The sequence below is a fragment of the Theobroma cacao genome, chromosome 9 (assembly GCF_053813885.1).
Source record: "Theobroma cacao isolate CCN51 chromosome 9, ASM5381388v1, whole genome shotgun sequence".
NCBI classification, from domain to species: Eukaryota; Viridiplantae; Streptophyta; class Magnoliopsida; order Malvales; family Malvaceae; genus Theobroma; species Theobroma cacao.
The window spans coordinates 6533765-6546732 of record NC_142647.1 but is presented as its reverse complement, the minus strand read 5'-3'; the positions used below and the strand labels follow the sequence as shown (position 1 = coordinate 6546732).

Below are 12968 nucleotides of genomic sequence, written 5' to 3'. Positions count from 1 at the left end.
TAAAATTGTGAAACAAAAAAGAGGCAGAGAAATCAGAAATGATGAGAATAAGGAAAAAAACAAGTCATAACGAGTTTTCGTCTACGCAATCCACGGTGTGACGGGTCCTTCGCGGCTGAGCTGCTGCTCTGTTCTGTCTTTTAGTTCCACCATATCAAAAACCCCGCTACATCAAATCAAGAATTGCCACATGTCAACGAGTTGTTTACCTGCCTTCCCATTTTGTCCTCGTACAAACCCCCTCTTCCCGTTCGTTCCATCACCTCAAAAGCCCTAAACGCCACTGCCCGCTTTTGCAGCGCTGCGCCCCTTCCTCTTGCTTGCTTGCTTGCTTTCGCTTTGCATAATTACCATATCACCCTTCTATTGTTTTTCCTCTTGAAAGATTATCATATTCATCTAATGATACTTTTTGGAGTAAAGTTTGATATGTTTTATTTACTTGACTATGGTTAAATTAACACAAGAGTTGAAATTGAGTAACTTCATTATAAGATAAGACTTGATTTAATAATCATGTATATGGTTGTACTTAAATTTTTAATTCGATAATAAAGTACATAAAAAAGTCCGTGATACATGTTTATTATTAAACTAAATACTCACGAATACCAATTTTAGATTCAAACAATCAACAGAATCTTATCCACATACTCAGAAGAATGATTCTTCCAAAGTGGTAATGATAATCATGGGGTCATGCTTATACTTTACATCATGAGGTTTTACCCTTTTTTTTGCTGCTGAAGTTCCAATGTGAGGCCTAATTGGATCATTGTAATCTTGATTGAGGCACAAAGCTGACAAAAGGGCATGTTTTGGAAATATGAGGAAGAGGGAAATCACATGAATCTTTAGAAAAAGAGAGAAAGAGAGAACAGTGAGTCAGTTTTAATTTTGAGTACAAAGATAACAACCTCTGGCAGTGATACAAGAATCCACAGACCAAATCCGTACTTTGGTTTGAGCCCTCGTGAATCGAGGGGCCGTGTTTTCACTTTTCTCAGTTAAATCCTTGCTTTCATTTTTGTTTATTTATTTGTTTTACACTTCACTGCCATCTATGATGCCATTTTTACCTTTTTCTGCCTTCCCCAAGATTTTCTATCCAAAATACTCTTCTCTTTTTATATTATTCTATTACCACACTCTTTTATTTATTCTTTAATTTTTTTTTTATTTTAAGAAAAAAGGAGGGGAAAACTAAACACAAGGTACTACATTTCATGCCATGTGTTTTGTCCCTTTAAAACCATCCTTGTCTATTTATGTCTCTCTCCAACGGCCATGTCTTTGTCTGCTTGTATTTTTAAAATAAAAAATAAAAAAGTCTTTTTTCCTTCATTTCCTCTTCAAACCAATCAGTTTCTTTCCTTTTAATAATATAATAATACTATAATAGTAATAAACTTTTTTCTACCAGATCAGTAAATCAAGTTGAGCATACTACCATGTATTCCCAATATAATAAAATTACAAGATCCATACACCACACTAATTCCCAAAATACTTCCTTTTCTTTAATTAAATCAATGTCTAAGAGCATGAAGAGAGATATTTACTTAAGTCTTTCTTTAATAATATTGGTGTTGGTGATTATTGTAGGTAAATACACCATTATATATACATATATATATATATATATATCCATGATAAAAAATAGCACTTTGGGTAGATTTGTAATCCTGAGTTTTTTTTTTTATTTTGAATGAAAAAAGTACACACTAAAAGTGAAAAACTGTAGTGGGCAAAGGCAAATAAGCAGTGATGCCCATCAGCATATAAAAGTGTGGGCAATTTGTTGATTTAGTTTGTAAGAAACAGTTCCAACTTTGTCTTGTTTACCTATCAAGTGATGTTGCATAATGTCTTTTCATATCAATTGCACAAACTTATTTGTTTATTGTGAATGTTGCCACCATTGCAACAGTTCAATCTTGTCTTCTTACTCGTTAGATCACAGAAAAAAAAAAGGGGTGGGGTGGGGGGGTGAGGGGAAGGGGAGATTTCTTGGTGATTCCCTTATGCAATCAACCGCTTCTAGTCTCACAATCATGAAAAAGAATTTGAAGAAGAAAGAACAGAAGAATTGGCATGATAACACCACGTTAGAATAACAAATAAATGCTGTTACTAGTATAGATTTCTTTCTTTCTTTCTTTTTTTTAATTTTTGGAATCGGATTTGTTTCATAATGCTGCCACTAGCATGGCTAGGGAGTGTCAATCCATGGAATGACAGCCTATTTAACAGATCCTGCAGCCTTCTGGTTAGAGCATTTATGTGATGATAAATAACCAATTCTTCAATTAGCACTGGATATTTGGATTGGAGGGAGGGTGAAACTTTAAGCACACTCTCATTTGATTGACATCAATTGCCTAAGATTTATATCTATGAATCTTGAAATTACACTAGTAATCAGGCTCAAATTTTTTATAATTATGCATCAGAACATGAGTTTGGGGGGGGGAGTATAATGAAAAAGAAAACAAGTTTGAGCTTTCATGAGATTGACAGTGTTTAAAAGCACAAGAAGCCAGATAATAACAACCAGGCTGAGAGAGAAAGGGGTGAAGGTTCCAGTCCTCTAGCAATAAATTCAGGTTTTGGGGTGTTTTCTCTTTGGCTACCATCAAGAATACAGAGCAATATGGGATAGACAATGACAGTTGCTTCCTATCCTCCCATTTATGCCTCTCCCGTTTATGTGTAAGCACATGCTCCCGTTGCAGAACATGTCCTGTTCCAAGTTTACATGAATTCAGAGCCTATTTAAGTTTTTTCTTTCTTCCTTCTTGTTCTTCTCTCATCATTCACCATGCCCTACCGTCAGGACCTCCTCTATACACTCATGTTCCCTCTTATGTATGTCAATTGAATTTCGTATCTTCAACATGATGGGCCATAAGATGAAGGGTCGCAATCTGTCATAAGTGCTCTTCGTCCCCCCAACTTATATATAATTTCTTTATATTTGTTATAATGCAGGAAAGAAAAAAAACCAAACACCAAACAAACGTTTTGTTTTTTGTTGGGTGGTGAAATCTCTGAAATGTGTGTAGATATTTCTTATTTGAATTAATAATCCCCAATTCAAAAACATGTCTGCATGCATGCAAATCGGCTCTGTTAAGTCTATTTCTTAGGAGCATGGAAAACCTATTCCCTATGCTCATGTTGCTTTTCATTTCTGTACTTGAAATGGAGGGCTACCAGCTAGAGCTAGTTAGAAAACTAAGACATTTAGTTCACATAAAATTTTATATTGTTGTATTGTCTAAAGTAAAGGTTTGTTTTTATGGATGTTGTAATTTATAAGGTTAGTTTTGGTCTTGTTTGAATTAATGTAAGTAATAAAAAAGAAGGAAATGTGGCCCTTTTTACAGCTATATAGATGATTTGTTGGTTAGCCAAGGGGGCATGATAGATAGATAACAAAATTGAAAGACACGGAAACAAAATACATATGGACATTAAGAGAGGAGGGGAAAAAGGGAAGAGTGGGGAGGGGAGGGGAAGTTATGATAAAAGAAAAAGAAAGAATAGCCAATTCACCAAAAAGGGGCAAGACAGCAGGATTATAGCAAGGAGAGCCCATTGAGGATAACAGCAATGGGAAGCTGACTTTTGAAAAGATATGAGGAGCAGGGCCTGGCAGCAGTAGCCCAAGGGGCGAAAATCCGACCACCCACCGACAGTAATTGCCCACCGCAAAGCTTGAATTAACCAAGGCCTAAAATGGGGCCCATTTAGGGGGTAATGAGCCCCTGAAAATTAGGACACTGTCCTTTTGAGCCCACCCCACCTTGTGTAAACATGCTGGCAAGGGCTAAGACCAGCTTTCGTGTACCCCACTCTTGGTTGGAATGATGTGGATGCGTGGTGGGCATAAATAGTGCTTGTATAATCCAGTGCGACAACAAATATAGCCCTATTGCCTCTGCTCTGCTCCGAACCAACTCCGATAGGGACAACTCCTTTGTCACTTGGGGACTCAGTAGGGTTGTTTTCTTTTCAACTTAAGTGAAGAGGAGGAACCTCCTCCCCTCCTGGTGCGAAATGGAGCACGCGCAAAGTCAGACGTGGGGAAGTGATGGAAGAGTGTGTATTCGGGTGCGCGTACATGCACGGCATTCACATGACATGATTAACCAAATGTTGTGTTCCCAAGCTGTAATACATGAAATACAATACTGCAAATGCTCTGCTCTGCTTTGCCATACATGATGACATGAGCACACGGCCAAGCCATTTATACACTAAAACATGAAAAACCTTTTTGCACGACAATCTCAGTTTCAGAGGTACTATGATTTTTATATTTTTTGTCAAACAACAATGGAGAAAGTACTGGACGACGTTTTCCATGTTTAATCATTTAAGCCGCATCAATATGCATTCAAATTCATAACAAAACTCTCAAAACTGCCCATTGAAAGGTCAATTTCTCGTGATTTGATGCTGCAATTGCCCATTTCTCCATTTCTGATATATGTACAAAAGTTAATGTATGCATACATGGGCTACTCATTCACATTCTACACTTGGCCAGCCCATTGACCCAAGCTGTTTTTCCCTTCGGACACTCCCCAGGGAAATTCTTTATGCATGATAGCTCACCCAACATAAAAAAAACAAGTGGGGATAATGTGCTTTGGATTGACCAGATTAATCAATACTATGATGGAGTCATATTTGTCGACGTATATAGTTTTATTTTTTTTATCGAAACCCATTAGAAATTAAATAAAAATGACAAGAAAAAAAAACTACAGTGCAATTACACTTTTTTCAATATTAAAAAGGAAAATGTTTCACACAAATAATACTTAAAATAATCCAAGAATTTGTTTATATATCCCAGCCATATGTTTTGCTTTTTGTTTCTATAAGAATGAAAAAAAAATACCAAATAGTTCAAATAACAAGTTAACACTGTCCAAAACTAATAAAGAAAAAGAAAAAACATAGCAATTAAACAAGTATTTTCTTTTATATTTTGGGAGTCAAGACTTATGCCTCTGCCAGAGAATAGTTAATAAAAGAGGGCTGAATGCAACGGCTTTGCCGATGGATGTTAAGTGATGTAGTTATGACCGATGGAGATGAAGTGAAGTCTGTACTTGTTTCTATGATAGTGTTCAGCTAAATAATGGACTGAAACTTTCGGTGGGCAGGAGACGACTGTGATTATGGAAACAAGAGACTCGCAGTCTCTCCCCAAACCATTTTGGAACTGTGTCAACGATCTTTCTCCTTCAACCGTTTATATGGGCCATGGAATTAGCTCATGTAATTTATAGCAGTTGGTTCTTGTCTTCATTTCGGGCTTAGGCCAGTTATTGCCTTCCCCCAACCTATAATAAGGGGCCCGTGGCCAGATTCATTCCAGCCCACTAAGGATGAGAGCCATTCATCCACCTGGACCTAAGCACCATTTTTTAAGAATCCAACCATATACAAGTATAAAGTAGTTATGATGGTGCCAATATTAAAGGAGAATTACGAATATTCTTCCCACTAATTGGTTCAAATTTAAAACATATAGAATTAGCTCATAAATGGATTTCACTGAAAGCAAAATCCATAACACCAACATTGCAACCAAAGATAAGAAAACACCACCACCAAAGACTCAAAAACAAATATATGCGAAAATTCTAACTACAACGGTCCGCTGTCCTGAATAGCTGACAACACCCCCTACTTCTGATATCCAAACTCTTCCATATGTTTTGAAAATTTTAAGATGACAGCATGTCGAAATGAAGGCAAGATGAAAAAGCAGCATAAAATGTTGAAATGCCCCTCAGGATAGAGCCCTCTACTCAAATGCATCGTCGTCGTCATCAGGAAGAGGCTGACTGGCTGCTGCAGCAAGCTCAGCTTCATGCCTACAAACAAACCAGAAGATGCCAATGTTAAACAAGAAATGAATCTAGTAAATGTACCGATGTTGAAAACAATATCATAGATATGTTGTTTTCATAACTTTAAAAGAAAGAATCAATCCAATTAGGTTGCTTAAAATCCTTCTTGCATATAATACAAAGCCAGTTTAAGTACTCATAACCCTCATAACAGCAGATAAAATAAAGATCAACGCAAAATAAGTTGCTGGGAAAATATCTTACTGTTGCTGTGCAGCCAAGTCAATGTGTACTTCTGGTGGAGCAAGAGCAGGAGACTCCACAAAGTGAAGATTAGCATCCCTAAAATCAAAGGCATCATCAAATATTAGGCATCATCACAGCATTGGCTTTTACAGTAATCATGCAAGAAAGTAACGTTGCATCACCCTGCAAGTTTCCTGGCAAGGTACAAGAAAGGCTTCTCAAAATTGTAGTTGCTCTTGGCAGAAATTTCGTAGTATTGCAGATTCTTCTTCCTGTGGAATGTGACCTGCTTTGCCTTGACCTGCCTGTTCTTCACATCAACCTTGTTTCCACAGAGAACAATTGGGATGTTCTCACACACCCTGCATTCGCAACAACATAATTACATAAAGCTGTTATAACAGAACCACAAAAACACCCAAACAATACCATATATGAAAAAATTGTCAATTGATTTTAACACACCTGCAAAGATCACGATGCCATGTAGGAACATTCTTGTATGTTAAGCGGGCCGTAACATCAAACATAATAATGGCACATTGCCCGTGAATGCTGCACCACATAATAGATAGGTGTAAGGAATCATGCTTCTTTTCTATGATGCCAAATAGCAATAAAATGTTATAGAAGAATGTGGAAAGTATGACATCTTGGGTTAATCAAGAAAAAGCCATGAACAAGCTATGGTATAAGCCACGGAGTGGTGACAAGGAAATCAATATCTTTGAACTTTGAGTTAAAAGAATTTCAATGCCTGCTTATACGATAACACTACAAAGCTATTTATCAGCAGTACTTATCAATGATAATGGATAATCATAAAGTGCACAATTATGATATAATAGGTGATCCATGTAGCCAACAGAATATTAACTAGTTCAACCTCAATTGATTATAACGTATAAAACAAAAGGCTACCAAATGTGAACAATTAATAAAACACTTACTAGTAACCATCTCTGAGGCCACCGAACTTCTCCTGTCCAGCAGTATCCCAGCAATAAAAACGGATTTTTCCACAGTTTGTGAAGAAGTCCAATGGGTGAACCTCCACACCAATGGTTGCTGTACAATCAAAATGATAAAACACTTCAGCAAACAATTATAACAAGCCAATCAAAGGCTCAAACAGCTCATACATCAAATAGAACTTTTCCCAAAACAATGTTTATTGAACACTTACGCTCGTATTTCTTTTCAAACTCTCCAGTCAAATGCCTTTTCACGAATGTTGTTTTCCCTGCACCATCACAACAAGTTCAAGTCCAAAATAATGAGTACGTTTAATCAATAAAAAACTTTGTTTCCATGACTACGTAAAGAAAACCTCAGTCGACGCTTCATATTAATTTTAAGAGTAAAAATCCAATATATTCAGAGGCTTTGTTTTCCATCGAATCACAAGCCCTTGAAACGAAATGGTGAAATTAATATATACTGGGAACTTAACTTACTTTTTAAGTTCAAATCTGTAATTATTAGCACACAGTCCAACCATTTTATAAATCTCCTTAAACAATTAAATATAGTAAATCGAAACCAACAAAATCATAACTCCTCATATACCGCATTAGTGGAATAGTTAAAAGATCAAATTTAATCGTATCAAAAAAATTTATAAAAAAAAAAAAACCCTTCGTAATTGCAACTACGAGTAAAGAAAATAAAAAGAAATTACCAGTTCCTCCATCACCTACGATCACGAGCTTGAAGCTCGGATAATCAACAGTCTGTTGGTTTGGCAAAGCCTAAATCACGAAAAAAAAAGACAAAAAAACAAAAATCAAGATCTATCGCAACCTAAAACCCTAGATGATGAAGATATCAAAAACAACAAAACAAAGAAAAGAGAAAGAGCTAGAGATTTCACCATTGACTACGAAACTCGGAAGACGCAGAGAGAGCGAACGAATCTACGAAGCTGCGTTTGTTTGGCGAAGGCAGAGACTGCAGAGGAAGGGAAATGGAGTGATTTGGGAGACGGCGATAGCGAGGGTTTATAAGAGTGAGGGCTTTTCAGGGTCTCCGCTCTTAAGCCTGGCTTTAAATTGACGCAACTCTTTCTGCCGTTGGATTTGATTACTCCAACCCTTTTTCGTCCTCTTTTCTTAAACCTATTCACCGTCCGATCTTTTTTTTTCCCCATGGGGTCCACTGACTACTATGCCGCGCCAATCCCTTTTCGGTCTTTAAGGGATAGAATGGTAATTTTGGGTAATATCATGTGAACAAGTTAAAGATATTTTCGACATTCTTTCCCTTTGTAATCTTAGAAACGCACCCATCCTTGCCAGCTCAAGCTTAATTTCAAAGCAAATGCACACCATTTTTCCTCCTCCTCCCTTTTGTGGTTTGTTTTTGTTCATTTAGCTTATAAAAGTGATCGAAAAACACAAAAGAATTAGGTCTCCTTTTTGAATAATCCTAAATTATAAGTCATGGAATAAATTTAGAGGAATCAATCAAGTGAATCTTACGAGAAGTGCTTGGTTTTGTTCTTATTAGTACATTGATCGACTTCTAGCCCCCCCGAATGGGGGCAATGCACTTTCTCCAAGCCCCCCAATTACTTCACAGGTCCCATTTTGCATTCTTATTTTATAAAAGGGCACAAGTTACCAAATTGACTATGGATAACTAATTTTGATTTGCTGTCATAAAAGCTTACTTTCCAAACATTACTTGATTTCATTGGTCATGTGTCTGTTTTAGCATTATTGGTGTAATACTATTTGTTTTACACGCATCATATTTACCTCTCAAAATTGAACAAGTGTAATTTAATTATAATTATTTTTTTAAAACATATTGAGACAGATTCCTTTTATCTCATGACTCAAATATGTAATTTTTAAATAAAAATCTCAAATATTATGTTGTTATAGAGATTTATATTTAGAATTGTCCAATTGATTAGGTTATGTCTCCGTGACGATAAAAAGAAATGTTAAAACTTAAGTGTTAAGTTTGTAATCGTATTTTGAAAATTCATCCTAATTAATTAGGAATTTATATTTTTATGCATAAATAATACATGAAATCCATATATGCATGATTAAGTCTCAATAAGCTTGCGGACTTAATTCATAGACATATATATTTTTGTTTTCAAAATAATACTAATATTTTTATAGCTTCAAATATATTTGAAAATGTTAAACTAAATAAAACATATTAGTATTATTTTGTTTAATAAAATGCTGCTATCACTTAATAAGCAATAAACCATAGACCAATTAAAATAGGATATGGACCCAAACGGGTCGCGTTTGGGCTTGAAAGGATAGCCCACCCAGGCAGTTTTTAATTTTTAGGTCACAGCCTAATTCGAGAAAAATATAATTTGATTAAAATAGCCGAATTCCAGTGTCCAACAATAACTACCCACTTCATGCATGCCATCGCTGACTTGGGAATACATTTAGACCAACTAGGATTCTGTAACACCTACTTTTTAAGAATAGTAAAATACCAGATCAACCTAAAACCGCTCCCCAAACAGTGGGCGGGACATAAGTAGAAAGAAATTGTAGGCCTTTTCACCAGATCATAGCTAAACTCGCCATATTCACTTCCCGCAAAACTCACCCCCAAAGCGCTCCGAATAATCCTTGTGTTCAAACCTGTCATGGCCACCCCTTCTCACCCCTCTGATTCGTAAGTCTCTTAAAGCATTCCCATATTATATGTTTTTTTTGGTATTTGTTGACAATTTTTCTTTTTTAATTATTACAATTACTTTGTTAGTATTTATATTTTAATCTGTATTTGTAGAGAGGTTGTTTATCGGAGACAAAACAAGGGACCCCCTTTCAAGTTCCTAGTCCCTTTAGTCTATGCCCCTGTTCTCCCTTTAAGTAAGTCTTAAATCTCTCTCATTTTCTCCCTTTTGTTGGTGAATTTGCTATCTGGGTTTTGTTTTTCAGATGTCAATCTTATATGGTTTTTCTTGGTTTTCCTTTTTTTTTTTGGTCAGTTCGGCTTTCTTTGAGGAAGAATCCAGTTTTAAGGGACCGCTTGTTTACTCTTGTATTGGCTGGGGCTTTTGTTCATGGTTCTTATTTGGTGTATCCTTATTCTTTAATTTTATTTTTGCTTTAATTATTATAACCTGATTGTTGATTCTCTTTTATTTTTTTATCTTTTTTTTTCTCTTAATCATGCGTGCTTAAATTATTGAGTAGTGCTACTGCATATTCTCTTTATGTGCTCACTGCCTTTACGGAAATTGGAGATTCTTGTTCCATTTTCTGTGATCTGAACTATATATGCTCTACGCTTGCTTGATATTCTATCCTCTTTTGACTTTTCAATTATTTTAGGGATTTTTTTGATAGCATGTGTATTTGCTCAGTTTCGAATTGATACAACTCATACAAAGCAATCACCTTTTTCATTTAGATTGCTTCCATACTGTCTATCTGAACTGTCATTTGTGAGCATTCAAGAATTGTAAAATGTTGGACCTGAGTATTTTGATAGGTGCATGGATCCTCGAGCACAAAAAGTTGGGTTTGAGCCCCACCTTCCCCAAGATTGTATTTTGATAAAAACAGAAGTATTGTAAAATGTCTCACAGTAATGTTGCTGTGATTTCTATACAGGACTTCTTAATAGGAGGTCATTTGTGTTTATGCCTTTGAATGATTGGTTTAGTTGGGAAGGATAAGGGAAAGCATCGAGTCTATGGTGCATTGGTTTCTCAAATGCTTCAAAGTAATCATGTAAAATTCAATTCTTTACACTGATGCTTTAAGATTATTGGATCCAACTTTTGCAATTGTTAAAGTGCAATTACTCTTCTGGTTACATTGGTCCTCTATACAATAGAGTTAGATGATTGGGTCTTAGTGCAAGAAGTATTTAGAAGGTTATATTTTCTCATATTTTGCACCAGTACAAATCAAAACAACCGCATTAATCAATTTAAGATTCATACTCTATGAACTATGTTTAAGCTGTCGGCAAAGTTATGCTTCATATCAAATATATGATGATTGATTTCTATCTTGTGAGATCTAATATGTATCCATGCATGCATTCATGTTCCTTCCTTGGAAGGCAACAGTCAATAACTTAATACATTTTTGTAGCTGTTGCTGTTTGCTAAAAGTCAAGTTAGAACCTCATTTTTCCTCAATTTAAGGTGCAAATTTATAGTAATTATATTTACAAAAGCATGCCTTTACATTCCCAATTTATTCATATCTGGCATTTTCTGCCACACCTTCACCCCCCAAGAAAAAAAAAAGGTTTGTTTGAAATGTGTTTTCTTCACTTTCTTGTTAAAATGTGTAACAAGGGAATTTATCTTTTCCTTTCCAGTTAATTAACAAACATGCAGAGTAAAAAGCATTACAGGAGAAATTTATGAGGGCTGCGTATCAGAGAAACATGCATTGAAAATTATAATAGTATTTGTTAGTTGATCAAGAATGATTTTTCACTCTCTTGTCGAATTTATTTGGCATTTAACTTTGACCTTTTCTGAAGCTGTGTTTTAGAGTTTATTACAACCTCATTTTGCATAATGCTATTTGTATAATTCCCATTTTTACATACATATTTTACTCACTCTGCCTTTTGTAAAATTGAACACATACAAGCTCCAAAAGTTGGAAAATTTAGCATTGCCATCTTTTTCGCTTTTTCGTTTTTGTTTGGTTGGTTTGGGTGGGGATAAGGGAATGGTGAGAGTATTATCTACGCTAGCCCCCATTTCAATAGCAACGTTCCTATGATATTTCATCATTTTACAGCATGCTTCCTGGGAAAATGTTGTCAAGAAAAGTTTCTTTTTCTTGAGAAACAAAAAGGTGAAGTATCTCGTTGGAATGTACAAAGGCTATTTATGAGAGCAGGTGTTCAATTGGGACTGTGGAATTGCGCCATAAATGATTTTTATCCATTAAATACATCTGGGTCTCTTAGTTCACCTATTTCTCTTCATGTCTGTTGAGGGTAATTTGGTTTATGTGTATTCCGATTGTTTGTGTACTCTCTACGTAATCATCATGAATTCAGACATTGTGGTGGTGAGCCTTATAAGTATTGTCTGTCCTGTTCACTAGAAACACCTCTTATAGATATTATCTTGTAATTATGCTCTTAGTTCTGCTTTTCCTCTTCTGTCTATTTTCCTTAATAAATTTTCAGAGCGGATCTGTATGATGTTGAGAGCAAGTGAAAATGCGTTGGACTTGAGAAAGTGATTATCTCTTCAAAATTCTTCTTGTTTTCTGGATCTTATGCAGCTTGATCTTCTGAAATTTGAGTGGCTTGGAACAAGTTGAAGATTGTATTCTTCTCATTCCGTTAATTGTGGAATGATAATTGTATTTTGCACTTATAATTCTTTTGCGCCAAGGATTTAATGGCTGCAGGTTGCGGAATTAGTTTCAGTTTTAAAGAGAAATAAGATAAGAGTGAGCTGCTTTTGTTAAATTGTAACTGCTCTATCGTGGGAAATGTCATGTGGTTGATGTGCAGGCTACATTTATATGCATTTGAAGTAGGGGAGCCACAATGCCGGGAATTTTGCCTGAAGAATGGGTAACTCCATTGTCTTTAAAAGAAGAAAAAAAACTCTGCTCTGCCATCCATGCACCATGCATTGCTTATCTGCACCATTCTCATGTAATGGTTTTGCAGACAATGATTGGCAAAAAAATTTTAGATGTTGCAAGAGTTTTTTTTTTTTTTTTTGTCAGCTAAACCCAGTAGCGTACTCAAGTTTGCTTGGATATACTTGAGTTTTCATTCCATACTTATCATTTACTTAATTTTGAACTTGTTGGGGTTTCCGTTTAAATTAGAACAGAGAGGAAACAATGAACAAGTGGCTGG

At 35.6% G+C, this 12968-nt stretch overlaps 2 protein-coding genes across 3 annotated transcripts; one reads left to right on the top strand and one right to left on the bottom strand.

Moving 5' to 3' along the window:
- Positions 1–5494: 5494 nt before the first annotated feature.
- On the bottom strand, positions 5495–8133 carry LOC18588700 (GTP-binding nuclear protein Ran-3). Its single transcript, XM_007013276.3, has 8 exons — positions 7993–8133; positions 7801–7870; positions 7306–7362; positions 7070–7187; positions 6585–6674; positions 6302–6481; positions 6138–6215; positions 5495–5897 (listed from the first exon to the last, which is right to left on the bottom strand). Exons 1-8 carry the CDS (start codon positions 7993–7995, stop codon positions 5828–5830), a joined length of 666 nt encoding a protein of 221 aa, XP_007013338.1. The 5' UTR covers positions 7996–8133; the 3' UTR covers positions 5495–5827.
- Positions 8134–9580: 1447 nt separating this feature from the next.
- Positions 9581–12566, top strand: LOC18588699 (SH3/FCH domain protein). Of its 2 annotated transcripts, none has more exons than XM_018126459.2 (4): positions 9581–9779; positions 9897–9979; positions 10099–10189; positions 10605–12161. In XM_018126459.2, the coding sequence occupies exons 1-4, from the start codon at positions 9751–9753 to the stop codon at positions 10687–10689; spliced, it is 288 nt and encodes a 95-aa protein (XP_017981948.1). In that variant the 5' UTR covers positions 9581–9750; the 3' UTR covers positions 10690–12161. The 2 variants fall into 2 exon arrangements, with proteins under 2 accessions (XP_017981948.1, XP_017981949.1); XM_018126460.2 differs by lacking the exon at positions 10605–12161 and adding an exon at positions 12279–12566 and having other exon boundaries at positions 9605–9779.
- The last annotated feature ends 402 nt before the right edge of the window (positions 12567–12968 follow it).

Coding starts and splice junctions, on each gene's coding strand:
- LOC18588700 (XM_007013276.3), bottom strand. Junction 6,675..7,069: donor GGCCTCAGAGATGGTTACTA/GTAAGTGTTTTA, acceptor TATGTGGTGCAG/CATTCACGGGCAATGTGCCA. Junction 6,482..6,584: donor TGGCATCGTGATCTTTGCAG/GTGTGTTAAAAT, acceptor TTGCGAATGCAG/GGTGTGTGAGAACATCCCAA.
- LOC18588699 (XM_018126459.2), top strand. CDS start 9,751: ATGGCCACCCCTTCTCACCCCTCTGATTC. Junction 9,780..9,896: donor CCTTCTCACCCCTCTGATTC/GTAAGTCTCTTA, acceptor CTGTATTTGTAG/AGAGGTTGTTTATCGGAGAC. Junction 10,190..10,604: donor GTTCATGGTTCTTATTTGGT/GTATCCTTATTC, acceptor GTATTTTGATAG/GTGCATGGATCCTCGAGCAC.